We start from the raw sequence: 25,250 nt of genomic DNA, 5'->3' as shown, positions 1-25,250 counted from the left end.
CGGCCAAGGCGTCCCGTCTGTCGGAAGCAAAGGAAGCAGATGTGGCGCCTGCTGCGAAATCGCCAACTCATGTCGACGCTCCCCTGCAAAATGAGGATGACGACTGGGGAGAAATGGTAACGACTCCAATGGACTCTACCTTTGGCGGCAGTCCTGCTGCACCGTCAGTTGCGAAACCTATTACCAGTGACGCTATTGTCCCAACGCAGGTGGCAGATCCTTGGGGCGGTCTGGACATGTTTGGCGGCGGTCCAGGCACTCCTTTGCAGCCGGTGCCATCCGCAAAGGATCCTCCCTTGGCATTGAGCACGTCTGCACCACCCACGAAACCCATAACAGTACAGTCATCTCCGGCTTCATCCAGGCCAAGCAACGAGCTTGCACCGCAAAGCGTTCAGGAGGACGCAGCGGCCGCCATTTTAGCCGGGCTACCGGACCTATCATACATGTTGAAATAATGGTAAGAGGAGGAATCACGAGTTGTAAATAGGCCAGCGAATCATGGATTGTTCATCAAACTTGTACAATAAGCATTTGGTATATAATACTGTTCTGCGGACATGGCGTGTGTCGAATCTGCATGTAAGATTGATTCCAGGACCTTGATGGGATCTTGACGCGGTCGCTTGGTTGGCACTGCGGCTTTGGATTAGTCTGCTTCCAACCACCTTGCCCGCGAGCCCATCGAACAAGCATCAGTTCGAGCAGGAATTGCGCGAGCCAACCCGCTGAGTACCTTGACGTTAGATTGACTTTAACCATGGTTGGGGGCTGAGGACTGGTGGTCTGAAGCAAAGCACGCCTAAGCCAGCTCGGTCGACGGTGTCCTGCCAGCGTGGTGTCCTCGTTCTTGCTGCAATCATCCGTCCATGGTTTCGTAAATGGCTACACCTGTTAGACACCTAGTCTGCAACGACGAAACGACTCACCAGTTAGCAGCTCCTGGACTATGCGAGACACATTCTGCCCCGTCTTGGCAGAGACCTCCAAGAATAGCAAGTCATGCTTCTCTGCTCAAATTAGCTTCAGCCCCCCGAACACGCATCAACTCACCTGCAAATTCCTTGCCCTCGACGGTATCGACCTCTCTCGGCAAATCGACCTTGTTCCCAACCAGCATCACCTTTCCGCTCATTTTGGCTCTCAGCAGCTCCAACATGCCCGGCAGCTGTGTGAACGTGTCCCGCCGGCTCACATCATACACGAGCAGAGCGCCCTGAGCACCGGCAGGATAGCTCGCAGATGCTGACCGGAAGCGTTCCTGGCCGGATGTGTCCCAGATATTGCACGTGATGGCTCGGTTGGCGATGGAGTGCTTGCAAAGGGCAAATTCAAGGCCAATGGTGGGGATATATTGCGAACTAAAGGGCCGGATGAGAGACGTTTTGCCAACCCCTGCCGGACCCCAGAGGATCACTGACAATGTTAGTACGGGGTACCAGGTGCAGTGGGGGCTCATACTTTTGCAAAGGATCTAGAATGTTAGGCTTGATTATGCTTTGGAGAGGAATTACGTACAGGATAGTCAGCGGACATTTGAATGGTTGGGAGAAGTGCGGATGCAAACGTTGAGATGAAGTGTGGCATGTGGTGGCGCCTTCTTCTGCTTTGACAGATCTGCTCCTTCAGCCTACCAGAAAGTCCAGGCAGCAGCTCAACCTTTCCGGCTGTGCAACACCAGTGTGATTGCAGTTCAATCCCCTACTCAAGTAGAATATTTGTCCCAATTTCGGTCTCTTCTTTAATTCTATTAATACACGCCCAAACCATCATCGCTCTGCGTTTCCCATGATATCACGCTGGTCTCGCAAGTAACACGTCCAATCTCGAAAGTCGTCTGGACCGCTCTGTGAATTTCCATCCACGCTGGTAGAACGTCCCCTTTGGACGTGGACATCCCCCGATGGCCCTGCGCGTACAATGCGCTCCCGCGAGTGCATGCTCCCTCTTTCAAACGTATCAAGATCGACATAGGGATCCGACGAGTGCGGGTCACGATGATTGCTTCCAACAACGGATAGTGATACTCTGCCGCTAGGATTGCTTCGACCACTGGTCATGGTAGCATGCGCTTTGCTACTGGCACCGGTTGACCGTGCGCCAGTCTCATTCCAAGACATGGACGTCCGTCCCAATACGTGTACGCAGAACAATACCCAAAACTCCTCCATCATTTTCAACACGGTCGGTATGCACGCGGCGATGCAGGCAAAGTCGACTTCGAGCTGGGAGACAACAATGCCAGTGAGGTTGCCGTCTACACACGTGTTAGTTGCGTCAAGATGGCTTCAGAGTTCACTTGCATGTTAGATCTCTTCTAGAGTGGGCCGATGTGTACAAGCCATACAACCGCACAATGCCCAACGCGGTCTCGCTGCGTTACGGTTAGCGGCTGTGCAACAGCAACGGACGAAACGTACCCAGCGGCAAAGGCACTGATAGTTGCCGCAATGGCATGCTTGCGTCTGTACGTGATGCTACAAGGGAGTTAGTCCGGGATGCCAACGGATGCGGTTTGCATACCTCGCAAACAGCCACCAGGGCAGTATGACCATGACAGCCGTGGCAGACACGTTAATGGCTGCATGGGAAACCCAAAATGGGGGCAGATCAATGCAATACTCCTTTCCGTTGCTTGTCCAGTTGGCGTCAAAGTGTACACCACATTGAAATACCATCGTCACCGACGTGACGATGCAGTACAAGCCAATATAAACGGCGAAGCCTTTACAAAAGCGGTTAAACACCTTCATCTGGGCCATGGATATGGCAAGGAGCAGGAAAAGGGTGGCAATCTTGGCAATGCCGGAAACAAACTTGTACAGGACTTGGTACACGAAGAATATTTGCAAAATCTTTTGAGCCTGCGTGTGACTGAACTCGGTCTTGTGCAGCCCCTCACCCCAATGGACGGCAATATAGCAGAGGACGGTCAGGGTCAGGGAGAGAAGCTACCCCATGTCAGCAACATCAATTGACGCACGATATGACATACATATGACATGACAACGGTAATGTCAGACATGAGGATCCAAAACATCGACTCGCCGTAGTGCGGTTTAGAGATGGTCCGGCTCACAGGGGCTCGATATCGACATCGCCCCCAGAGTCGCATGCAAATCGCCACCGCCATAAGGACCAACACAACCGATACCGCTGCAACAACCGCTCTCCCGCGAGGATTATCCAACACGGGTGGACTGTTGGGATTATTGTGCTGGTGCATTGTATTTGATTGCAATGAGCAATTATGAGTTGACAACAAGTTGAAGTATGTACAGGACTGGCAATGGTTGAGACAAAGTCAAGACTTGTAGACACGGATACACTCCATATTCGAGAACCTCACATCCCAGTCAACACGATCTGTATTAACTTTCCGTCAATTTCAAGGGTGACATCGTCGATGTAATGAGAGAGGATATAGGAGTATGTGGGGAACTTCTTCTTTCCATTTGCTCTTTAAGCTGAAACCTATTTCTCACGACAAGGGCCAATTGGAGGAACCCTCGACCTCAGCACGCCGAATACTACACAATCAAGCAGCTTCGGACGCGTCTGGATCCCACATCTCCAGTAAGCTTTATGTGAGTTTCAACAAAAGAGGATTGGCTGGCAGGAGCTCACTTCTTTGGCCATCTTCCATCTTCCGTCCGCAGATACCGACTGCAAGGAGCACACGAGTCATAACTAACACGCCATCTGATCTCTAGGGACTGTTGAGTGATGCGGCCGTATTCGCATCGACCGGTTCCTTACAACTCACGAGACCATTTCCACGGTAGGACTGCCATTGACTGTCTTGGCTGGTCAGCCGGCAGTAGCGCGTCGATGAATTTCGTCCGACTCTGTCCATCGTTTGTTCCTGATGGTTCCTGGGGCGGTGGGCCTATCAGTAGGAACGCAGCTGAATCGAGCAATATGCCGTCATATTCGAGATTTAACTTTGACGAATGAAGTCTACCGTGCAGCTTACTCGGAAGCGGCAGTATGTGAAGCAGTTGGAAGGCTATCACCTGACCTGGTGTACGAATTGGATATTAAAGTTTATCCGGTCGTCATGAAAGGTTCAAAAGAGCTCGACGACTTTGGAAGTGTGGAGGATCTCTCTCTCAAATGGTTGGCTGATGCATTACGGGTAGCGGCAGTGGCGTTTCACAGCGGATCTTCTTGTTCCTGAATCTAGACTTGGACCATGTTCCATGTTCCACAATGCCATTACCACCAGGTCGCCAACGCGCTACCACGATGGATTGTGCCCAGCTCGCGTTGAAGACGGATGGCGCGACATGTTTCTCCTTGAACCGAGACACAACCGCTCCAGTCCCACCTCGAAGGACAGTCCCAGAACACCCACATGCTGCGGTTAGTTGTCATCACGACCGTGATGGAAAGTTTACCCGGTTAACAGTTGCAATGCCCAGGTCAGGTGCGTGCATGCTGAAGCTGTCTTAGACTGTGTTTGACAATGCACTCAGCCGCTGTTTGGCAATCGATCCAACCACAAGTGTTAGCATCAACAACAACGACCATTCGGGCTGGTGGACGATCGGCCGGGATGTCTCGCAGTCGCGATAGAGCTGGGTATTTGCGCAACAACTGAAGCCACAAGTACAAAAGGTCATTACGACAGCGTCGAATCTCGACTTCCAAGTCTTCCAGCTTGGCTTTCCCACGGCTGGATGATCTTATTCTGGCATTTGTTGCTGCTGGCTTGCACCTGGAGCATGGACATATATTGAATTACATACCGAAACTACTTGTGACAACGTGAAGGGACAGAGAAGTCGTATTGTATTATGCATAAATCATATATAAAAGATATGTGCCCGTGCACGCAGCTCCCAACCATGCCTAATTCCTTTACATCCGTCTCTGCTCCATAACATCACTTCCGGCTTCAGCGCAACGCCACAGGAGCCTTGCACAGTCGAGCGCCAGATGCATCGAGAATCATGCACAATGAAAACTAAAAACTCTTTCCAGAGAGGCAATACGGGGGCATTGCGCTGTTGCTGCAGTAGATCGATTGAGCCGACATGCGTGAGAAAGCGGATGGTCCTCACCTGTGAGTTGGCAGACATTTGTATAGTGAGGGGCATGGCGATTGATATGTCCCACTGCGCATCTTGTCATGATGTACCGTTCTTTCGTGACATCACGTAGCTCACGAACCACACATGTCGAAAGTTTTAGACCATTGAGAGCAGAATTGATCGCCTATCCAATGCAAACTCCAACCTGAAGGACGACAGTCAATTCGCAGGCCGCTTCAATTCATCCGCCCACGGAATCACGGCCAAATTATCCCAGTTTCCCCTCCACCGCCTCACCTTCTTCTCATACGCCTCCTTCGTCCCCAACGCCTGATGCGGTCTCACGACCAGGTTGAAAAAGTCCGAAAACCCCCTTGGCGCAAAAACATCCCACTCGCCATCCTCACGCACATGGATACCCACCATGGCACTCGTCGTCAGCCACTGCTCAATAGCGGACTCTGTGCACTTGTGCTCCGGACATGGGATTCCGTATTTCGGTCCATACCACAGGTGAACGCGTGCTTGGTTGCGAATCTCAACCTCGACGGGTATGTCTGCAAAGAGCGTCTTGCCGCTTTGGATCACGGCGTCTTCTGCCTCATACGACAAGTCGGAGGCGTCGTGGTACACGAGGTCGTAGTCATTGATGCCGTGCTCGGCTGGCAGGCCAGACATGTAGTTCCATATTGTCTGGGAGATGGAGCCGCCCGCAAGATACCAGTTTGGCAGATGCAGGGATGCAGCGCGAGAGAGAACGGTGAGGAGGGTCTTGTTGGTTGAGACGGCGGTTCTGAAGTAGGTGAGTTGGTCGTTAATGGGGAGCTGCGCGGGGTTCATCATGCGGGGGTGTCTGGGGTAATCTGTGCTTCCTGGGAAATATGGTGTAGGTGGATGATGGGCGACGTGATGGTTAGATGGACCATGGGTGAACGGGCTGTGAGATTGAGAGGCTGGAAGAAGTGTCGTTGAGAATTCACGGTGCGATGTCACGGGGTTGATGGAGAATGTTCCTGGTAGAAATCGGGAAGGAGCCGAGATGGCTTAACCTCAGGCAACATTCGGTCATCAGTCTGCATTCCCAAAATCTCATTGCATTATGAATTGACAACGACTTCATTGTTTCTGTCGATGTTACTGTTGCGCACTTGGTCGATGGTGCAAGTTTCCTACTTGTGTTGAGCATGATGGCCACGGATACCGACGTCTTGTCACGCATACCATCCTCTGCTGTGTGGGTGCCCTGTTCAACTATTCGTCTGCACCCACAATTCGACGCCTTTGTTGCCGTCTGTTTCGCAGGTTCCGGACACAGCTGTAGATCAATTGTAATCAAAACTCTAGCATTTAGTTTATAGGGGCGACAAACGACGGGATAACAAAACCAAAGGCCGATGAAGCCCATCTCCACACATAGCCGACTCCAGATCCTTGTCGGCGGCTCCAAGTGCCATTCACTCCGGCTCGGTGTCGTTAGTGGATGCCGCGAGGGTAGTCTGGTCCAGCCGTTGCCGGTGGCCTCGTGATGCCGTCGTTGGCGGGCGAGTTGAGACGAAATCAGATTTCCAGGATCAACTTTGGCAAAACCCTACATCAGCAGCCCCACGAGTTTATCAGACTTCGGCATGATTCTCCAGCAATTGCTATTAGTGTCGTACTGAAAGCCGGGGTGTTGACTGGTCCAGCTCGTACGTACAACAATACGTTCTGGTGTAACCCAAGACATGTAGAGGTTCGGTGGGCGCTAGATCGGCAAGGCGATGGGCTAGAAACATTTAGGGACAAGATGGAAAACGGACGTACGAGTCAACATACGAGTCAACGTGTTTGTCGTGGCTGCATGGTTTGGATGCTGGATTCTCGGCGGCGGTGACATTCTGGCAGAAGCAATGTTGAAGCGAGCTGGCGGGGCTGCTGCATCTTTGAACGACGATCCTTGTGTTGATGCTGCAGACTACTTCATCAGCTTGCCTGCGTCGGAGTTTTGATGCCTTATGTGCGTTGCACAAGACGAGTCGTGTGTCACATGGGGTTGAATTATCCGAGATGGGTTGAACAGACCACAAGAGCTAAAGTGCCGGTTCTTGGTGCGCCCGGGAGAGATGGGCCGTCTGACTTGGCAGATGGACGAGTTGTTGCTTTTTGGTTTCGGACGTCTATGTTGCACCAGTCGTGGCCAAAGTCTCTGGTTCGTGGGCCGGTGCGCACCGCTCAACTTTGTCTAATTGCCACAATTTCCACTTCTCGACACATCAATGCAACCTCCCCGATCGAATCTTGCTAGATGCTAAGACGTGGTGGCTGGCCTCACGAGACTGCAAGTGTGCAGCCCAAAGCAGATTACCGTCCGGTTCGTGCCTCGCCGCCCGTCCAATCAGGCTTCCTTTCACTCCCACACCTTTTCCTCTGCGAGCATGCTTCTCTGATTCTCCAACAACAAGCTCGCAGGGCTCTCCGTCCAAAATTCCGCGCCACCTTCTGCTCCGCCCAAATACAAACACACTATCCAGCTGCCAATAACAGCATCGTCTCCAATTCGCATCTGCCCGGCCGGCGGCGCTTTGTCCAGTTACGCTACCGACTTTATCCAGTCCCCTGGTTCAGCTCCCCTGGCACATGGTGTCATCCACAGTTGCCCGTCAGGAACGACATCATGTCCGAAGCACAGCTGTACTCGAGCCAAGAGGGCATGTCGTTCATCTTATCCCTTATTGGATCAAGCTAATGCCCGACTTTGGATTACTCTCCCCAGACACAAGCACCACTTACATCTCGAAGCGAGCTCCCGAACTTGCAACTAATCCATCGGGGCAGCTCGTGGTCGACGTGACATTGGCGACCCGGGACGGCATTGTAAGCCGAGCGGCTGGCTTGGTTGGGGTTCGCACAAGAAGAGGTGATCCTTGTGTGAGACAGACATGGTGCATATGACGATTGTGACCGAGGACCGGTTGTATTGGATGCTTTCTTATTTGTTTAGTGCCATCCTGCTGCATACATAAATCTCGCCAGATGGCCGCCCCAGAGATGAGTCCAGGAGCTCGTCGGGCCAAGTCACGCGAGCCACGAGCGACTGGTGATTGAGCAAGAGTGCAGTCAGTCACTGCCTCACTGTTTTTTTTTTTTTTTTGTGTCTCAAACCGCCGTCACCGTCCGTTTGGATCACCACTGTAGCCATGCGTCCAGGCTCACTTCTCCCGCTGCTTGCTTTCGGGCCTCTGGCACAAGCTGCTGCTGCCGTTTCGGAGGAATCTCGCAGCCTGTTTGCACGAGACTTTGAGCTGCTCACCACGCGGGACTTGGAGCAGCTTTCTCCGCGTGAAGTCGAAGCGTTGACCACGGCTTTGGTTGAAAGGGGTCTTTTGGACGATATCTGGCAAAAAGTCAAGGACGCTACTACCTGTGCTGGTGGGGAGGTGAGTTGGCCAACGGCTTACATGTGCACGACGATCTATGCTGACCTTGTGTGTAGGCGCTCCTTGGTGCACTCAAAGTTCTCGCATTTTTCGGCGATGGAGCCTTTGTCAAGGTGATTCAGGGCATTTGCAAACTTGCCAAGGTTTGTATTGATCGTATATTTCTGCAGCGGCTACGGTAGCTTACCAAGGGCCTAGGTCCAACCTGATGATGTTTGCGATGGCGCCGTTGCCCTCGAAGGTCCCATCATCGCCGCAGACGTTCGCAAGATTTCCGTCGGCTCGAGAACGTCCAAGGCTTTTTGTACCACATTCCTGGGCGTCTGCGGATATCCCGATGTGGCTACGTGGGATGTGACTTTCCCATCGGGCCAGCCTGCCGGTGGTCGTCCCAAGCTGAGCGGCAAGGACCCAATCAAGATTGTGCACTACTCTGACATTCACATCGATCCCTTGTATGTGCCCGGATCGAGCACTCAGTGTGATGGTCGACCCATCTGCTGCAGGTACGCTTTTCACCCGTCTCGCGCCCGAACGGAGCCAGGACTAATGAATCAGGCCCTACACCACGGCAGACCAGCCTGGCAACACCAAGTTCCCTGCGGGACCCAACGGAGACCACATGTGTGATGTGCCCTTTACGCTCGAGAGAAGCATGTACGACGCCATCAACAAGATTGTTCCAGATGCCGCGTTTACCATTTTCACTGGCGATATTGTCGACCACGCCATCTGGAACACCAGCCAGACATACAACACCAACTTGAGTACGTGCGGCCTCCCTTTTTCATCACCCTCCATACTAACCAGTCAGTCCAACATGCCTACGACACCATGAACTCAACCCTCAAGCTCGTCTACGGCACCGCTGGTAACCATGAGGCTCACCCCGTCAATGCCTTTGTCCCCAATGCCATCGGTCACGACAGCCAATGGATCTACGATCTTCTCTCCTCCGACTGGGCACACTGGATTGGCCAAGGCTCAACATCCACGGTGGAAAAGATTGGTGCCTACTCAACCAAGTATCCCAACGGCAACCTCCGCATCATCTCGCTCAACACCAACCTCTACTACCGCCACAACTTTTGGATGTACCAGGCCTACGACGACAAGGACCCCAACGGTCAAATTGCGTGGCTCATCAACGAGCTAAACGCGGCCGAAAAGGCCAACGAGCGGGTGTACATCATGGGCCACATGCCGCTCGGTGAAGCAGACGCCCTCCGTGACGGCTCCAACTACCTCGACCAAGTATTCAGGCGGTATCAAAACACCATTGCGGCCATGTTCTTTGGTCACACGCACGTCGACCACTTTGAGGTCTCCTACAGCGACTACACCAAACGCAGCGCGTCCAACGCCTTCATGACATCCTACATTGCGCCCTCGCTCACGCCAACCTCGGGCATGCCCTCGTTCCGCGTCTACACTGTCGACCCCGACACCTTTGCCGTCCTCGATCACACCACCTACATGGCAGACATGACCAACCCTTCCTTCCAGACCACGCCCGTCTGGACAAAATTCTACTCTGCCAAGGAATCCTACGGCCCCCTCGTCTCGCCTCCCCTTACCGACCCCCGGGCCGAGCTCACACCCGCATTCTGGCACAACGTCACCGTCGCCTTCGAGAACGACGATTCCCAGTTCAACGCCTACATTGCACGCAAGTCGCGGGGTTGGCAGGCTGCTGCCTGCACAGGCGAATGCAAGACCAATGAAATTTGCCAGCTCCGCGCCGGCCGCAGCCAAGACAACTGCTGGAAGCCCAAGCCTGGCATCAACCTGACAAAGAGGTCTGGCATTCACGCCGAGAGGGGAGAGCACGACGAGTGCGGTGTTCCCATTACGTTGAAGACGCTAACGACTGTGGGAACGGACGAAGCCGCGCTCGCAGAGTTGAAGAGGGTCATGGGAGATGTCGTTGCGGAGGCCAAGGCCAAGGGCATCAAGGGAGCCGAGGCCGCTTAGTGAGGCGTTGTCTTGTTTGCTGATGTATATATGATAGATGGAGGTATTTATGATGAATTACATGACATGCAGGATGTGGTTGAAAGTGAGGTGAGGGTGCAGTGGCTTCCATCGTGTTGGCCGTATCTCGTATCCCGTTTGCGGGATGAATGCATTGTGGCTGGGATTTACTCACCAGACTGGAGCTGATGAAGTGATCCGAGTTGTCTTTAGTTCATTCATTTGACGCTTGGAAGGTATTCAACCCAGGCAACACTGATAAGTTGCAGCGTAGGGTAGCGTATGAACTTCGTGGTACAAGTTTCGTGCACCGTGTGGTCTCGATTAGGTGAAGACCCCTGTCTCAGCCCAACAATGAAGTGGCTGGTGCGTGTAATGCGTCACCGACCGTCACGCTCCCATGATACGATTGTTCAGAGCAACAAACAACAAAGCAACAACAAAGCCACCAGCTTAGAAGCTTCGCTCACTGATTGGCATTGGCAGCAGCCATCGAAGAGCGTCGGCCGTCGTGTATGCAACCCGGATTCCGCCCCCGACTCAAGGCCCGGCCTTCGCTGCTGGACCTCATCCGCCACAGGAGCAACTCGTTCTCGTCGTCTCGCCCTGGAACCAGTGACTCGTCTTCTGGAGCTGCGTTTCCCTTGCCAGCGTCGCCAGGGGCAAGCGGCGGCGGTTGGTCTCCAGCCGGGTCTCGTCGTGGTTCCGTGCTTGCGGCATCCGTCTTTGGGCCAGCCTCGCCGCCTGCTTCTCCATCCGTCCTCTCTGACGTCCTGGTCTCGGAAACAGGGACGGAGAAGGAGGCGCCTCTGACTGGCTCCTTGGTTGGCACTGTTGCGCCTGCCTTGGCTGGTGCTCCTGCCTCAACTGCCACTGCAGCTGTGACCTCTGCTGCTGCTGCCTCCGCTGCATCATCGCCTCCACCATCCCCACCATCCTCCCAACATCCAATCCGCTTCGACGGTGCGGCAGCTGTGCCAGAGCTGCCTTTGAACTCTCCACCTTCACCTTCACTACCTTCACCATCTCCCTCATCAACGTCGACGCTGTCATCGCAACAGCATTCGTCGCCCTCGTCCGAGCGCTCTCCCTGCCGTCATCAAGAGCCTGAGTCGACATCAGCACCTCCGAACAAGATGCCGTCTGTATGCGCACCCGCCATGAAGCTACATGTAGTGCGGAACAACGTCCCGACCGTTTCTCGATGGCTCTTGGGACCTCGTGACGGTCGGCGTCGTTGCCCCGCCGCCTGCTATTCCAACAATCCGCTAACCTCGTTGCTTCCAATAGAAGACAAAAAATGCCGGCGATGATGCCATTCACTATGGTGCGCTGCTTTTCCAATCCAATTTGAGTTTTTGTCACCTCGCTAACATGGCTTCGCAGGCAAAATCTACTCCATTTCCGGGTCCGTGGAAGCTACCTGTCACCAACCTGGCCCGGGCTATCTGCTAACCTGCCCAACAGTCCCGTTATCGTGGCCGAAGACATGATTGGTGTTGCCATGTACGAACTTGTAAGTTGTGTCGGTGGCATCTTGGGGACTCCAGTGGCTCACGTCTCAACACCAGGTCAAAGTCGGTCATGACAACCTAGTCGGCGAAGTCATTCGAATCAACGGCGACCAGGCCTCCATCCAGGTCTACGAAGAAACCGGTATGGCAATTTTCTAATCAACTGATGGAGTTCATGTTTCAGGCAGCCAATGCTTACCACAATTTCTGCCAGCTGGCGTCAAGGTTGGCGACCCCGTCGCTCGAAGCGGAAAGCCCTTGTCGGTCGAGCTAGGCCCCGGTCTGCTCAACGGCATCTACGACGGTATCCAGCGGCCGCTGGAGGAGATCTCCAACGTATCCAAGACGATTTACATCCCCCGAGGCATCTCAGTCCCGTCGCTCGACCGCAAGAAGAAGTGGCAGTTCACCCCCAACAAGAAGGTTGGCGACCACATCTCTGGCGGTGACGTCTGGGGTACAGTCTTTGAGAACTCTTTCATCTCCAACCACAAGATTTTGTTCCCGCCCCGAGCTCGCGGTACCATTACCAAGATTGCCTCCAAGGGCGAATACACGGTGGCTGAAAACATTCTCGAGGTTGAGTTTGACGGCAAAAAGACTGAATACCCCATGATGCAGTCGTGGCCCGTCCGAGTGCCCCGTCCCACCACCGAAAAGCTGGCTGCTGACCAGCCCTTCCTCGTCGGCCAGCGTGTTTTGGATGCCCTCTTCCCCAGTGTCCAGGGCGGTACCGTGGCCATTCCCGGTGCCTTTGGGTGCGGCAAGACCGTCATTAGCCAGTCTGTGTCCAAGTTTTCCAACAGCGACGTCATTGTGTACGTCGGGTGCGGCGAGCGAGGAAACGAAATGGCCGAAGTCTTGAAAGATTTCCCCGAGCTGTCCATTGACGTTGACGGACGCAAGGAACCCATCATGAAGCGAACGACCCTGATTGCCAACACGTCCAACATGCCCGTCGCCGCCCGAGAAGCCTCCATTTACACTGGCATTACCGTCGCCGAGTACTTCCGTGACCAGGGTCTGGACGTGGCCATGATGGCTGATTCCACATCGCGATGGGCTGAGGCCCTGAGAGAGCTTTCTGGTCGGTTGGGAGAGATGCCTGCCGATCAGGGTTTCCCTGCCTACCTCAGTGCCAAGCTCGCTTCCTTTTACGAGCGCGCCGGCAAGGTGCAGACCCTGGGCTCCCCGGAGCGGCACGGCAGCGTGAGCATCGTCGGCGCCGTCAGCCCTCCCGGTGGTGACTTTTCAGATCCCGTCACCACGTCCACCCTCGGTATTGTGCAGGTGTTTTGGGGTCTCGACAAGAAGCTCGCCCAGCGAAAGCACTTCCCCTCCATCAACACGTCCTTGTCGTACAGCAAATACACGAACGTGCTCGACAAGTACTACGAAAAGGACTACCCCGAGTTCCCCCGGCTCCGAGACCGAATCAAGCAGCTCATTTCAGACTCTGAAGAGCTCGACCAGGTCGTGCAGCTCGTCGGCAAGAGTGCCTTGTCCGATCCCGACAAGATTACTCTTGATCTCGCTGCCCTGATCAAGGAAGACTTCCTGCAACAAAACGGCTACTCAGACTACGACCAGTTCTGCCCCATCTGGAAGACGGAGTGGATGATGAAGCTCATGGTTGGCTTCCACGACGAGGCGCAAAAGGCAATTGCCCAAGGCCAAAACTGGGGCAAGGTCCGTGAAGCCACCAGCGACTTGCAGGCCAAGTTGAGGCAACTCAAGTTTGAGGTTCCTGCGGATGGCCAAGAGGTAATCACCAAGAAGGTTTGTTGCTCCCACTCCCTCTGTTCTGCTCGCACATCTCGTCTGTACTTGCTAACTCCGAACAGTACGAAGCCATTCAACAAGAAATGACGGACAAGTTTGCGTCCGTCATTGACGAGTAAGAACCGGTGGATGTGCAACCTTGTACCTAGTTTTTTGCTTTTGAGTTGGCGGATGGCACTATAGAACAGACGTTGCTGGAGGCAGAGCATGTGACCGTATCATAAAGTGTGTTTGAGTCTAGTGGTTTGCAATCAAAATTGCTGTGTCCAAAGCCAGTTGTGTATGTGCATGTGTGTGTAGGTGAAGGATGTGGGCGAGACCCACAATTGACACTGTGCGGAATTTGAGCATCATCCAAACACAAAGAGCTCCGGACCAGACATGAAAGCTGTCTCAACTTGCCGTCTTGCAATGTCTGACGAACTTCTAGACGAAGTGGAGGCCATCAACTCCATCTACGGCGATGGTTCACTCACACTCACGGAGGACGAGTCCTCATCAATATACATTCTCAAACTCCCAGGCGATGCATCATCCCTCAAGATCCAATTCCCGGCGTCATATCCTGCACAACCACCGATAGTCCTCGGCACGCACCACTCCTCAGGCGGCGTCAAGGGCGCCGGCGCAAGAGACGTGCGCCTCTTCAACGACGTACTGAGCAGTGTGTTTGACCCAGGCAGCGTGTGTCTATTTGACGCGGTAGAAGAATTCGGCAGACAGTATGAGGAGCTTCTCCCCCCGCCGGACCCGGAGCCAGAGCCGCAGCCGGACTCGGAGCCGAAAAAGCAACCACTCTCGGAATGGGACTTTCCACCACCAGAATGGGTATTATCAGAGGTCGTAGTCGAGAACAAGTCGACGTTTGTGGCGAGAGTGGCGAGGATCACGACGCCCGAGGAGGCCAAGGGGTTTGTAGCGCATCTCGTGGCCACGGATAGAAAGGTGAGGGCGGCGACGCACAACATCACGGCGTGGAGGGTGAGGGGGGAGGGGGGCACGCAGTTCCAGGACTGTGATGATGATGGGGAGGCGGCGGCGGGGGGAAGGCTGTTGCATTTGATGGGGGTGATGGGGGTTTGGGGGGCGGTTGTGGTGGTGAGTCGCTGGTATGGGGGGGTGAAGCTGGGGCCGAGGAGGTTTGCGGTTATTAATGGCGTTGCGAGGGATGGGATGGTTAGGGCGGGCGTGGCGGGGTGAGATGAGGTTTGATGTCGCGGGTATGGGAGGGAGATTGCGGTGAAGAAGTGATGGATGGTGAGGGGGCTGAATGAGGTTATCGCCGTGCCAAATGGTATATGAGATGCTGGTGCATATGACAACTGAGAGGGATGTCGTGATGCCAAATGGTATGGGGGCGACATGGTCACTGACGGTGACACCTGTGAATGGCATGGTATCCAATAAATGATGCCCTACAAGATACAGCAACTAGATACATGAACTGGATACAATCAGAATCCCAACAAACTTTTGTTATGCCTCATGAACCCCGTATCCTGTTCTGTTACCCAGGATACCTTATGCAAGCCTAGTCATCCTTCTCGAGCAGTGGTTTCAAGATGCTCAATGCGCGTGTCGACTGCTCCTCTGGCAAAATCACGACGCCTGCCCGCGCCGTCGACAAGTACGACAGCTCCGAAGTGGCCTTCATCTGCATGTCGTCCACCAGTCGCCCAGACACTCCGCACACGATGCCCGTAACCTCGGACGGCAGATTGACAAGGTCGAGAAATATGGGAATCAGAATATTGTCCATGTCGCCCACGAGCGAGTCGCTAAAGAGGCCCAATAGGTTCTTATCCATCAACAGTGACGGCGGATCTTCGTGGGCCAGGGTGATGGAGATGAATCGCGGCTGGGAGACGAGCACGGATATCAGCGACGCGTACAGTTTTGTGTCGACATTTTCAATCCACGACTGCCGGTTGTCCGTTACGGTGTGACGGCTGATGGACGACCGGTGCCCGTACGCATCTGCCAGCTGAGAAATTTCTCGCCCGGAGCACTGGACCAGTTCCAGGTCCTCATCGACATACGGCGAGACGCTGCGCTTGTGCAAGAGGTCAAACGTCCTCAGCTGGAGCTCATTGTCATTTGAAGGAGGCGGCGTGCTCGGCGGAGACGAAGAATGGTGGCTCGCCGAGTTTTTGCGACTGTACGTCGGGGATGAGACAAAGTTGGATTGGTTCTCGGACATTTCAAAGCCTCTCTCACGCAGGGCCGCCACGACATTTTGTCGTTCTCGAGTTGGCGCCAGTATAAAGTCTGAGTAGTACGTGGTGATGAAGAAGATGGGGATACCGGCCAGGGCAAGCGGAGAGCTCAATTCCAACACTCGCGTGGCAGCATCCAGGCCGGCGCCAATGACCGACAACACCATGTATGAGTCGGCGAATACGGACACGGACTTGGCTTGCTGCGCTGACAGTTTGCTGATGACGGGCTCAAATACGTTTTTGGCCCATGATGTATGGCACACAATAGACGCTTCCAGCGGTGTGACACTAATGTTTAAAAACCCGTGCTGATTCTCCTCGGAGAGGCCGTCTAGCTCCTCCGCATCGTGCCTGTAGCCGGCCCCAAGGTGAAGGCGCTGTGTTTGAGGGACGAGGACTCGGAGGATTGGTTGAAGAAAGGTCGTGTACAGGTCGAGAGGGATGTGGATTAACGTGTACGTCCCGTCCTAGATTTCTTCATCAGCTGGCTGCGCCCCAGTATACCATTCCCATCCCAATGTCAAGGCGTAGTGCAAGGCCCTGTTTCCTGCAGACGCCGCTGGGGACGCCGCTGGGGACTGGAGCGATTGCTTGCGCTGGCCGTTGTCGGCATAGCGGGGTGCACGGCCGTGGCGGGGGATGTAGGGACTGCTCCTACCAGAAAAGATATTTGGGCACTCATGGTGAGGCCGGGATGAGAAAGCTTTCACTAAGCTTCCTTGGGCCGGATAGTCAGTCTCAAAAGATTTTGCGTTATATATATGCACGAAAATGTATCTCCTTTTTGGAGTGTAGTCATGGGCGTTGATGGCGATTGTGGCGGCTGCTGATAAGGGTCTGGTGGTCTCGAGATCAGACCCTAGGTGCGTCACTGGTGGCAGTCTGACCGTCAGCCGCAACTCGTTTCCCTGGGCTTGGTTGAGAGCAAAACGTGGGGTGTGACTAGGCTGCGGCGGCTGTGAATGAATGACGGACGTCACTGTCTGGGGTCGCGATGGTGTCCCGGATGATGGATGACGACGATGACGATGTTGATGGAAGTTGCAAGAGGAAAAGGCGAGCTGCGGAGTCTGGAGGTTGAGAGGTGAAGTGAAGCGAGACGTAAAGCAAGGCGCCAGCAGACCAAGAACCGTTGGTCACGGTTCCCGGTTCTCGGCGCCCGAGTTGGAGGGCCAGCTCTGCCATGATAAGGCTGTGATGAGTTTTTTCCTGACTCTTCCCTCCATGTCCTCCATGATCCATATCTGGCACTATTTTAGAGTTCCCGCCCACCCACATCAAGCTGAAAGCGGAATTTTGATTGACAGGTCCAATCCACCAGGATTTAGCAAACTCGCGGGCTACAACTTTTCCACAATTAATATCGGACATTGCGTTTTCTGGACGAAGTCAGTCGCAAGGGCAGCTTGATCGATAGACGGACGCATGTTGACCAACGATGACCAACGTGGTTGACCAAGTATTGATTGATTTGGCCGAAATAAGGCATCAAGTGACATTGATCAACGATTCGCAGGGTCTTCATTCGCTCACCAATCGATGAAGCGGTTGTCATGCTTGGACTGGGACTGGACGGCAACGTTGTATATCTGCAAAGACCCTGCAGACCCTGCAGGCGTGCGCTGTGGCTTGCTCGTGCATGAGCATGCCCAAAGCGTGCTCAACATTGCGCGATGTGGAAATGGATATACTCCATAATGTGATTCAGGCTTGTTGCTCGGTCGGGTGCCTGTTGATAAGGATGGTCACCGGTGCCCCTTGAAGGTCTGGTTGAAGATTTCCATGCAGGATGCTGGAGATCGATGCGGGGGCTGGAAGGAACCGACAGGGAAGGAGCAGAGATCCCTGTTGCCTCATTGTGTTTGGCAGTCTGGGAAGGGATGATTTAACCACGTCTCTTGCATCCAACGCCCGATGCTTCTCAACTTCTTTTTCTCATGTACGATATAGTTTGCAATTGAAAGACCCTTGTTGTCGATTTCATCGCATCACTTCTCGATTGAGGGCAAATTGTCAAGGAGTGCCTACTGAACAATGATAACGAAGGTACCTGACTCATGAGGAGGTGCGGCTGAGACGGACCACAAAGCTGGGATGCCTCACATGGGGCTTCAATCATTTATTTGTCAGTAAGACTGCTAATGGACGTCAAAGCACGAAGGCGCCGGAAATACGCATAAGAGCCCTACCCCATACCCAGCATGGCGGCAACCTCGATCCGGATGGTACAATAAAGAGAAGTTACAGTGAGCATTCCAAGAATCAGCCAGCAAGGCTTCGAAGGACTCCCCCAGACAGCATGCTTTGCACGGCGTGTTCTATTAGATAGGGATTGGGGAGACTAGGGATGTCGACTTGCCGCCAAGTTTTCGAACACTGCCGCGATGCAATTCGTCTCAAAAGGCAGGGGATCTTCCGACCAAGAAGTATCCACGGACAATATATTTAGACTGTTACCTGGCAGCCCGGCCGGGCGATTCATTTCTTGTCCATGCTGGCAGGATGAGGGCATTGCGGATTTTAAAAGAACAGCCAGTCAACATGTTGCTACCGAACTACCGGCTGCAGCGTTCATTTCGATAGGAGCGTCACGGGTTCAACACTGTCTACTTGTCGCTCCCGACACGTTTCTTTCGTCTGCACACCGAACCTCCCAACCCAACATCCTAGCCATATCAGAGAGAAGCCTCAAGCTCTTCCAGCCCAACTTGTCGACACCACTCTCAAGCCACGGTCGTGATTCGTTGTGCGGGAAAACGAATAGCCTCGCTTTGTTGTCCGAATATGAGCCTCTCATACTTGGCTATTGCCTAAAAAACAGGCTTCCCGAACCAGCACAAAGGAAGCTGAACGATGGACCATGCCCCAGACTGAAAGTTAGCTTGACAATGAGTGGAAAGCTGACTGTCCCCTTGGCAAGGGGCCGCAGTCGGCAGTGAACAACAACTCGGTTGGGCTCTGTGGTCGAGGTATGTGATATCAACCGAACCCGTTCAACATTTATTCATCAACTATGCATGCCGTGACTTCAACCGGCAAGCCTAGTACCAAGAATCATGTGCAACTGGTCTTAGAAGCACGCGGCAGAATTGACAATGCGACGGATTCATACCCGGTCACCTAATACACAATCACCAGTTGTATACATGCGATTCAGGCTTATCCTGGCTTGATCGAGATGGCTTCTTACAATGCAATAATGTATAAATTGCTGCGTCTCCCGGGACCGTACTTCCAGCACTCTCGTTCAACGCACCAACCGCAACTCGCACCACGCACATCACGAACAACAGCTGCATCTTTCGCCATGTGCTACAAAGGTTACTTCGAATACCCGTGCAAAGGTCCTGACGGTGCAGGCTGCCCGTATGGATACGTGCGGGAGACGGTTCCCGTCGAGCATTCGCCCCCGTGTAAGGAGTTTGTCAGGACGCACAAGATTTGCGCTGGGGGGTTTGTAAAGAAGCTGGTGAAGAGCTGCACTGTCATGTGTACGAAATGCACTGCAGATAATTTTAACCAACATTATCCTCGGTCCTAGCGGATTCGTCCTGGGAGGTTCGTGACGTGCAGTGACAACACCCACTTACCACAGCAAGGGTCGTCGGAACACGAAATGCCACGCAGCCAAATGCCGTTGACAGTCTCCCAACTACCATTCTCACGATGAACATACCGGTGAATATCTTTAATTTTGTTCCATCTCATCACTTGCAGCTCATCTGCAGGATATAAATTCAACCAAGTCTGCCACTCGATCGATGCCATCCACACCACCAACATCTTTCGAACTCGACAGATACAGTCTCTACAACAACTTGGACCATTCTTTCCCTTACTACAAAATGTGCTTTATTTCGGTGGCTTATGTCACATGTACGTGCGGCTCGGTGGCCGAGAAACATTACATCGACATGCCTCACTGCTCGGAGTACCGGCAAACGGGACGCCGGTGCGTTGTGTGGGAATCAAAACGGCAGCCCGCGCTAGACGAGAAGGGCGTGTGCGAGCGGTGCCAAAGGATACGGGATCGTAAGGAGCAGAATCCACGGAGTGGGCGGGCATTTCGGGTGGTTTGATGTGGGCGAGGGATATCGATCTTAGACCGGTGACGACATGAATGATAGTCAACACTGTTTGGTCTTGTTTCGAATATTGCGTTCAAAATTGCGTGAGCCTAAATTTGATGTGCGATGTGACCATTTGTTTTCGAATGTCCCCATCACTTACACGCATTGCATTGGATTTGAGAGTGTGCCGCACCACCATGAATACCGTGACTCGATGTGGATGCGGCTGGCCTTTGTGTGAGAAACTGCGTAAAGCAGGACATTGAAACAGTTTATGCACATCCTTCGCGATCTTTGAGTATCATAAACGGAGACTATGAAGATCCAAGTAACTACGTTGAGCATGCTTGACCAGGTTGGCGGACTGCACAAAGACGGCTGCCGTTAACTGTAGACGACAACGAAGCTATGCTATCAAATGCAGGCTCGGCTATGTAGATGACGTAAAGTACACACCATTCAACTCAAGACAGATCCATTTCGTTTGCGTGTGTAGGCGGTGAAGGCGGCAATCCGAGAACATGCGTCAAGTACTCAATGACGTCGTCCATGCCGGTGGGAGAATGGAACCAGTGGCCGCCGTTCGGATACTCCCTCCAGTGAACCTGCGCACCGAATCCTCGCAGCGTGTCCCTCAAGACGCGCCCATTCTGCACCAACACCAGCGGGTCGTCCACACAATGCTCCAGCAGCACCGGCGTCCTTCGTACGACCTCATCGTCGACCGGAACATCCTCCAAACCCAACACTGCCCTCGTCTCGACAAGCGTCCGTCCAGGAAACGGCATCCTGCACGAGAACCCGACAAACGCCGCCAAACCACCTGATAATCTAGTCCCGTCGTTTGCCTCCGCCGGCACCGTCAAGTTGAGAAGAGCATGTGTCGCCGTCGCCGCACCCTGACTGATGCCAGCCAGGATGATCCTGTCCCAGCGTCCACCCAAGATACCCGCCTCAATGTGAAGCACCTTTCGCAGCATGATGACGCTCTCTTTCAGGCCCAGTATCTGCACCTCTTCTCGCTCAGAAAAGTCGGCAACGTTCCAAATATCGAACCACTGCGAGACCTTGTTGCCGGGGAGGGAGAAGGAAGCGCTGACCCCGGCCTTGGGGTACACCCATCTGAAGGAGGGGAATGCGTCTTGCAGTGTTCGCTGCTGTGAGTCTTGGGAGTATTTCAGGGAGGCGACAAAGTTTTCTGCGACGTCTCCTCGCCCGTGGAGGAATATGACGGTATGGGTGTGTGTTGTGGTGGCGGGGACGATGATGGGCATGGATGCCATGCTGAGTGTTGGTGTACCAGGTGAGACCATTGATGAGAGGGATGGCCGGCGAGGAGGGAGATTGAAGGATGGAGATGTTGATACATGGTGAGAATGGGCGAAACTCACTCACTCATGTATGTTGGCTGACACGATGTGGTGTTGCAATCGGCGGGGCTGCGCGGTTCATCCTGGCCAACGAGGTGTGATGCAATGAGTGTTGGTCATGCACCTCACATATACAGTATGAGTTGGATGACGGGTTGCAAGTTTATAAGATGGCTGGACGTTTGATTATCATTGGTGAGTTGCTGGTTTCACTGCATGGGTGGTGTCTGAGTTTGGACCACCGCCCGACATGAAACTGGAGTCACGATTCGAATCTGTGCGACGTGCAAGTCAACGGTAGGTGTACGGAGTACTTGGAGCTTGGATTCTGCTGCGTTTGTCTAATCTTTGGTGCGCGCAAGAAATCATGCCCTTTCCATTATGGAGGAGCCTTGATGACGGTTGTTTCCAAGGTGTGTTGGAAATGGGGACCCGACCGCCAATGAGCCGATGGTAGTAAACGTCTGAGTTTGCCTCACGGTGTGGGATTGCCTCACAAGGCTGTTGGGGGTATGTTGGCGACGAAATGAAAGACTCCCCAAGGCCACGCCGGCGACTGCTTCATGTTGGATGGCTCCCCAGAGACCGTTTTCTGTGGCTAGCCATACGGAGACACCATGGGGCGAAGAAATACAAGCATTTGCTACGACTCACAGAGAGCGCAGATGGGCGATACACCGACAAACTGTCCTTGTCCCGCAGGAGCTTTCAACTGGTGATCTGAGATTCGGCTCCTCGCATTTTATTTGGGCATCACGCCGTTGTCTATCACATAATATACACTAACATACAGTCTATGCAAAGTAGTTCAATCCTTGCCGCCTTACAGCACCCGGTTTATGCCCTCTCAAGTCCATCGACGGCCATTCAACTGTTCTCCGTGTTGTTCGGCGGCAGTGGATCACGGTCCCATGCCACATACACCGGACTCCCGGCCTCCTGTTGGGTTCGCTTCGCGCGATACTTGACTCCCCTCTTGCTTAGCATTGACAGCTTTCCCTGGTGCATGCGGTACCAGTCGGCGGAACGGGCGCGGGGGTTCTTCTCGAGCACGTCTTTTCTGCGCTTCTTCACTTGGGAGTAGATGCTTTGCGCGCGCCCGTCTGGCAGTTCGGTGATTGTGTATTGCACAACCCAGTCCATTTTCCTTTCCGAACCAGACGGCCGTTCGACGAACTCGCCGTTGACCCTGTTGCGGATGCTGACGTACATGCCCAAGAGCTCCGGTTTCGGCTCCCCTGGCGCGGTGTCTTGCGGTTTGGTCTTGGTCTTGGTCTTGGTGTCTGCGTCGGCGTCGACATCCGCCTCGGTTGTTGCCACAGCCTCGTCGACTGGAGCCGATTCCGACTTTTTGACTTGCTTGGCCAACTCGGCCACCTTGCGCTCAAACGGTCTGAGGTTTGGACTCTTTTCGTTGATGCCCTCTGTAACCCTAACTATGAGATTGGCCAGCGTGGTGCTGTCAGAATCAGATGCGCCGTCCGCAGGCTGTCCTGGTGCAGCGGCTTCCTCCTCGTTTGGCGTCGGGGGTTGTTTCGACGAGTGTGCGGTGAGTGCGGAGACCAAGTCGTCGAGGTACTTTTCGCTCTCCAGCTCGGTCTTGTCTTGCAGCAGGCCGCTGTGTTCGAGGGCTTCCTGGACCGCCTCGCGTATGGACCGAACCCCCATGGACTCGTTCTCGACGGCGTCGTCGACCTTGGCCATCATCTCGTCCCAAGCATCTTGGCTTTGGGGATCGTTTGTAGGTGCTTCGTCTGCACCCTTGTCCGGCTCTTCGCCCTTGGCCGCTTCTCCCTGAGAGGAAGCCTCGATGTCCGCCACGGACTCGGCCTGGGACTCGGCTTCGCGTTCTTCTCGGCTGAGATTCTGGATCTCGCGCTCTAGCTGCTCCACCGATGGCTTGCTGGCCTCCTGCGTGCGCTTCATTTCCTCTTCCGTCACTGGCTCGACGAAAAAGTACGTCAGAGGCACCTTTGTCGGCCGGGTCTCGACGTGCAGCCGCAGCGTCCGCCCGGGGAACCGCTTGGTTGCTCGGTTCAGAAGATCGTTTAGCAGCGAGACGCTGCACTTGAACTCCAAATCGCCCAGCCATGGATAGGGTGTCCCGTGAATGGCATAGTCCATTTCCGCCAGGCTAATGTATTGGAATCCAAATATCCTCTGTGTGTTGTGGAACGCGACAAAAATACCATCCATGCGGCCCATGCGGACCTGCAGCGAGTATTTGAGAAACGCCGCCCGGATCATGTCGTAGTATTCCCGTTCAAACGACTCCCACTGGCCGAACCGCTGGCGAATCTCGTACCCCCTTCCTTTTTTGTAGCCCTCGACGTCCATGCGAATCGAGACCACCGCCCTGGTCTTTAAATCAAACACTCCCGAGCCCGGCAGCCGCGGGTCGTGCGCGTCGAGCTGCGATCGCATCATGAAGTCGCCCAGCGTGGTAAAGTGATAGGCCTCCTCTGCATTCTTTTCCTCCTCGGACAGTTCGTGGGATTTTGACCGCGAGTACTTTTCAAACTCTTCCTTGGGCAGGGTCAAGAGCTTCTCCATGGACTTGCCCAGCATGCTGAGAATATTTTCCGTGTCGTACTCCTTGTCTGCATCAATGGCATACACTCCGTCTTTGAAGTGTGCGAATGCGGCGGCCGGCCCCCGGCTCAGAGCGGTGAAATTGAGCGAGTCGGGTTTTAGTGACTTGGAAAGGGTGTCCAACGTTGGCGGCCGCCAGCCCGAAAGGAGAAAGTGAAAGTGCGATAATATGGCCGTCATGCTGGACGTTGAGCCGCAGTACTTGAGGCCGTGCGAGGCACACAGCTCTCGCAATTTGCCATCTTTGGACGAGGTGGTATATTCCTTTAGTGTGTTGAAATCAAATTCCTCGACTGGCATGATGGACGCCAGGTACGGGTCGAAATTGAATACCCCTGACCTATGATCCTGCATGTGGTATACCCCCGGGTTGAAGAGAACCCTGTCCAGGTTGTAGCACAATTGCGGTGGTGTTTGCTGCGCAGAGGGTCCCTCCACTGGCTTCAGCTTCAACTTGGCCGGCCGAATGGCCTTGACGTTCAGCGGAGTTTTGCCTTTGGACCGTTTAGACTTGGCGGCGGGTTTCTTTGGTGGTGCCGACTGTGATGATTCGCCGCCTCTCGTACTGCTTGTGTCCTTGTTGGTCTTGTTGTCCTTTTTGCCCTTTTTCGGTGCCGCGGCGGGCGGCTTTGGTGTTGCCGATTGTGAGGTCTCGTCAACGGGGATGTTGGTGTCGTTGCCGCCCTCTTTTGACGCCGTGGCGGCAGTGCCTATAGTTTCTTGAGTTTCTTTGGTATCTTCCATCCGAGACCGAAGCGATGTCCAGATCCCTCCGCTGCTTTGACTCGGTGTCTCGACTTGGCCACCATTTCCCGACGACGCCGGCATCTCCCCAGGCTCTCCTACCGTTTCGGGGGTGAAGAATGAAGGCCACTTCTTTTGAGCCTCATTGTTTGTCTGACTGATTCGCTCCTGTTCTCGTTGTTTCTGGGCGCCGGGGTCATGTTTGCTATTGCTCTGGTCTGTGGCGAGGAGGTGATGGGTTGTGGACAGGAGCCTTGTGTTTTGCACCACGGCTACGGCCGACACACAGGCTCTTGCACGCCGCAATGGCCGGGCCAATTGACCGCTGCGGCATCGGAGGCGAAGCATCTCAGGTGCCAGATGCCGATGGACACCTTCTATGCCACAAGGCGACAATTTAAGCTTCCTGCAGGTGGGAAGAGCAGAACAAAAAAAATGAAGCATGACACGACCCTTGCACCAAGATTCCAGCCAACACTTCACCAATTTTATCGATAAGGTGCCGCAGGGGAGATGATACTGTTGACCCACCA

At 54.0% G+C, this 25,250-nt stretch overlaps 10 protein-coding genes across 10 annotated transcripts in view; 5 read left to right on the top strand and 5 right to left on the bottom strand.

Moving 5' to 3' along the window:
• The window catches only part of VFPPC_06042 (proteinrelated to glucan 1, 4-alpha-glucosidase), a gene marked incomplete at both ends in the record, with an annotated part of 1,834 nt that extends 1,376 nt beyond the window's left edge, over positions 1-458 (top strand). Inside the window, one exon of the mRNA XM_018285143.1 lies at positions 9-458. Coding sequence (XP_018142139.1) covers positions 9-458 — 450 coding nt within the window. The remainder of the gene's footprint in view (positions 1-8) is intronic.
• Positions 459-1,292: 834 nt separating this feature from the next.
• Positions 1,293-1,478, top strand: VFPPC_17945 (hypothetical protein; the record flags this gene model as incomplete). Its single annotated transcript, XM_022429613.1, has 1 exon — positions 1,293-1,478. One exon carries the CDS (start codon positions 1,293-1,295, stop codon positions 1,476-1,478), a length of 186 nt encoding a protein of 61 aa, XP_022285333.1.
• Positions 1,479-1,769: 291 nt separating this feature from the next.
• VFPPC_06040 (hypothetical protein) lies at positions 1,770-3,226 on the bottom strand (the record flags this gene model as incomplete). Its single annotated transcript, XM_018285141.1, has 4 exons — positions 1,770-2,257; positions 2,356-2,477; positions 2,524-2,951; positions 2,996-3,226. 4 exons carry the CDS (start codon positions 3,224-3,226, stop codon positions 1,770-1,772), a joined length of 1,269 nt encoding a protein of 422 aa, XP_018142137.1.
• Positions 3,227-5,255: 2,029 nt separating this feature from the next.
• On the bottom strand, positions 5,256-5,876 carry VFPPC_13946 (hypothetical protein; the record flags this gene model as incomplete). Its single annotated transcript, XM_018291718.1, has 1 exon — positions 5,256-5,876. The coding sequence occupies one exon, from the start codon at positions 5,874-5,876 to the stop codon at positions 5,256-5,258; it is 621 nt and encodes a 206-aa protein (XP_018142136.1).
• A 920-nt stretch (positions 5,877-6,796) lies between these two features.
• On the top strand, positions 6,797-7,024 carry VFPPC_16262 (hypothetical protein; the record flags this gene model as incomplete). The annotated part of the gene is made up of 2 exons (XM_018294015.1): positions 6,797-6,800; positions 6,855-7,024. The coding sequence occupies 2 exons, from the start codon at positions 6,797-6,799 to the stop codon at positions 7,022-7,024; spliced, it is 174 nt and encodes a 57-aa protein (XP_018142135.1).
• Positions 7,025-8,909: 1,885 nt separating this feature from the next.
• VFPPC_06038 (acid sphingomyelinase) lies at positions 8,910-10,426 on the top strand (the record flags this gene model as incomplete). Its single annotated transcript, XM_018285140.1, has 3 exons — positions 8,910-8,962; positions 9,011-9,225; positions 9,267-10,426. The coding sequence occupies 3 exons, from the start codon at positions 8,910-8,912 to the stop codon at positions 10,424-10,426; spliced, it is 1,428 nt and encodes a 475-aa protein (XP_018142134.1).
• Positions 10,427-14,103: 3,677 nt separating this feature from the next.
• On the top strand, positions 14,104-14,922 carry VFPPC_06036 (RWD domain-containing protein; the record flags this gene model as incomplete). The annotated part of the gene is made up of 1 exon (XM_018285138.1): positions 14,104-14,922. The coding sequence occupies one exon, from the start codon at positions 14,104-14,106 to the stop codon at positions 14,920-14,922; it is 819 nt and encodes a 272-aa protein (XP_018142132.1).
• Positions 14,923-15,253: 331 nt separating this feature from the next.
• Positions 15,254-17,126, bottom strand: VFPPC_06035 (ACT-like protein; the record flags this gene model as incomplete). The annotated part of the gene is made up of 2 exons (XM_018285137.1): positions 15,254-16,408; positions 16,917-17,126. The coding sequence occupies 2 exons, from the start codon at positions 17,124-17,126 to the stop codon at positions 15,254-15,256; spliced, it is 1,365 nt and encodes a 454-aa protein (XP_018142131.1).
• A 3,349-nt stretch (positions 17,127-20,475) lies between these two features.
• VFPPC_06034 (phospholipase/carboxylesterase family protein) lies at positions 20,476-21,294 on the bottom strand (the record flags this gene model as incomplete). Its single annotated transcript, XM_018285136.1, has 1 exon — positions 20,476-21,294. One exon carries the CDS (start codon positions 21,292-21,294, stop codon positions 20,476-20,478), a length of 819 nt encoding a protein of 272 aa, XP_018142130.1.
• A 954-nt stretch (positions 21,295-22,248) lies between these two features.
• On the bottom strand, positions 22,249-25,065 carry VFPPC_06033 (mitochondrial membrane protein; the record flags this gene model as incomplete). Its single annotated transcript, XM_018285135.1, has 1 exon — positions 22,249-25,065. One exon carries the CDS (start codon positions 25,063-25,065, stop codon positions 22,249-22,251), a length of 2,817 nt encoding a protein of 938 aa, XP_018142129.1.
• Between the last annotated feature and the right edge of the window lie 185 nt (positions 25,066-25,250).

This window comes from Pochonia chlamydosporia, chromosome 5 (genome assembly GCF_001653235.2).
Source record: "Pochonia chlamydosporia 170 chromosome 5, whole genome shotgun sequence".
Classification (NCBI taxonomy): domain Eukaryota; kingdom Fungi; phylum Ascomycota; class Sordariomycetes; order Hypocreales; family Clavicipitaceae; genus Pochonia; species Pochonia chlamydosporia.
Note: the sequence above shows the minus strand (reverse complement) of the source record. Positions and strands in the feature narration are given on the sequence as shown.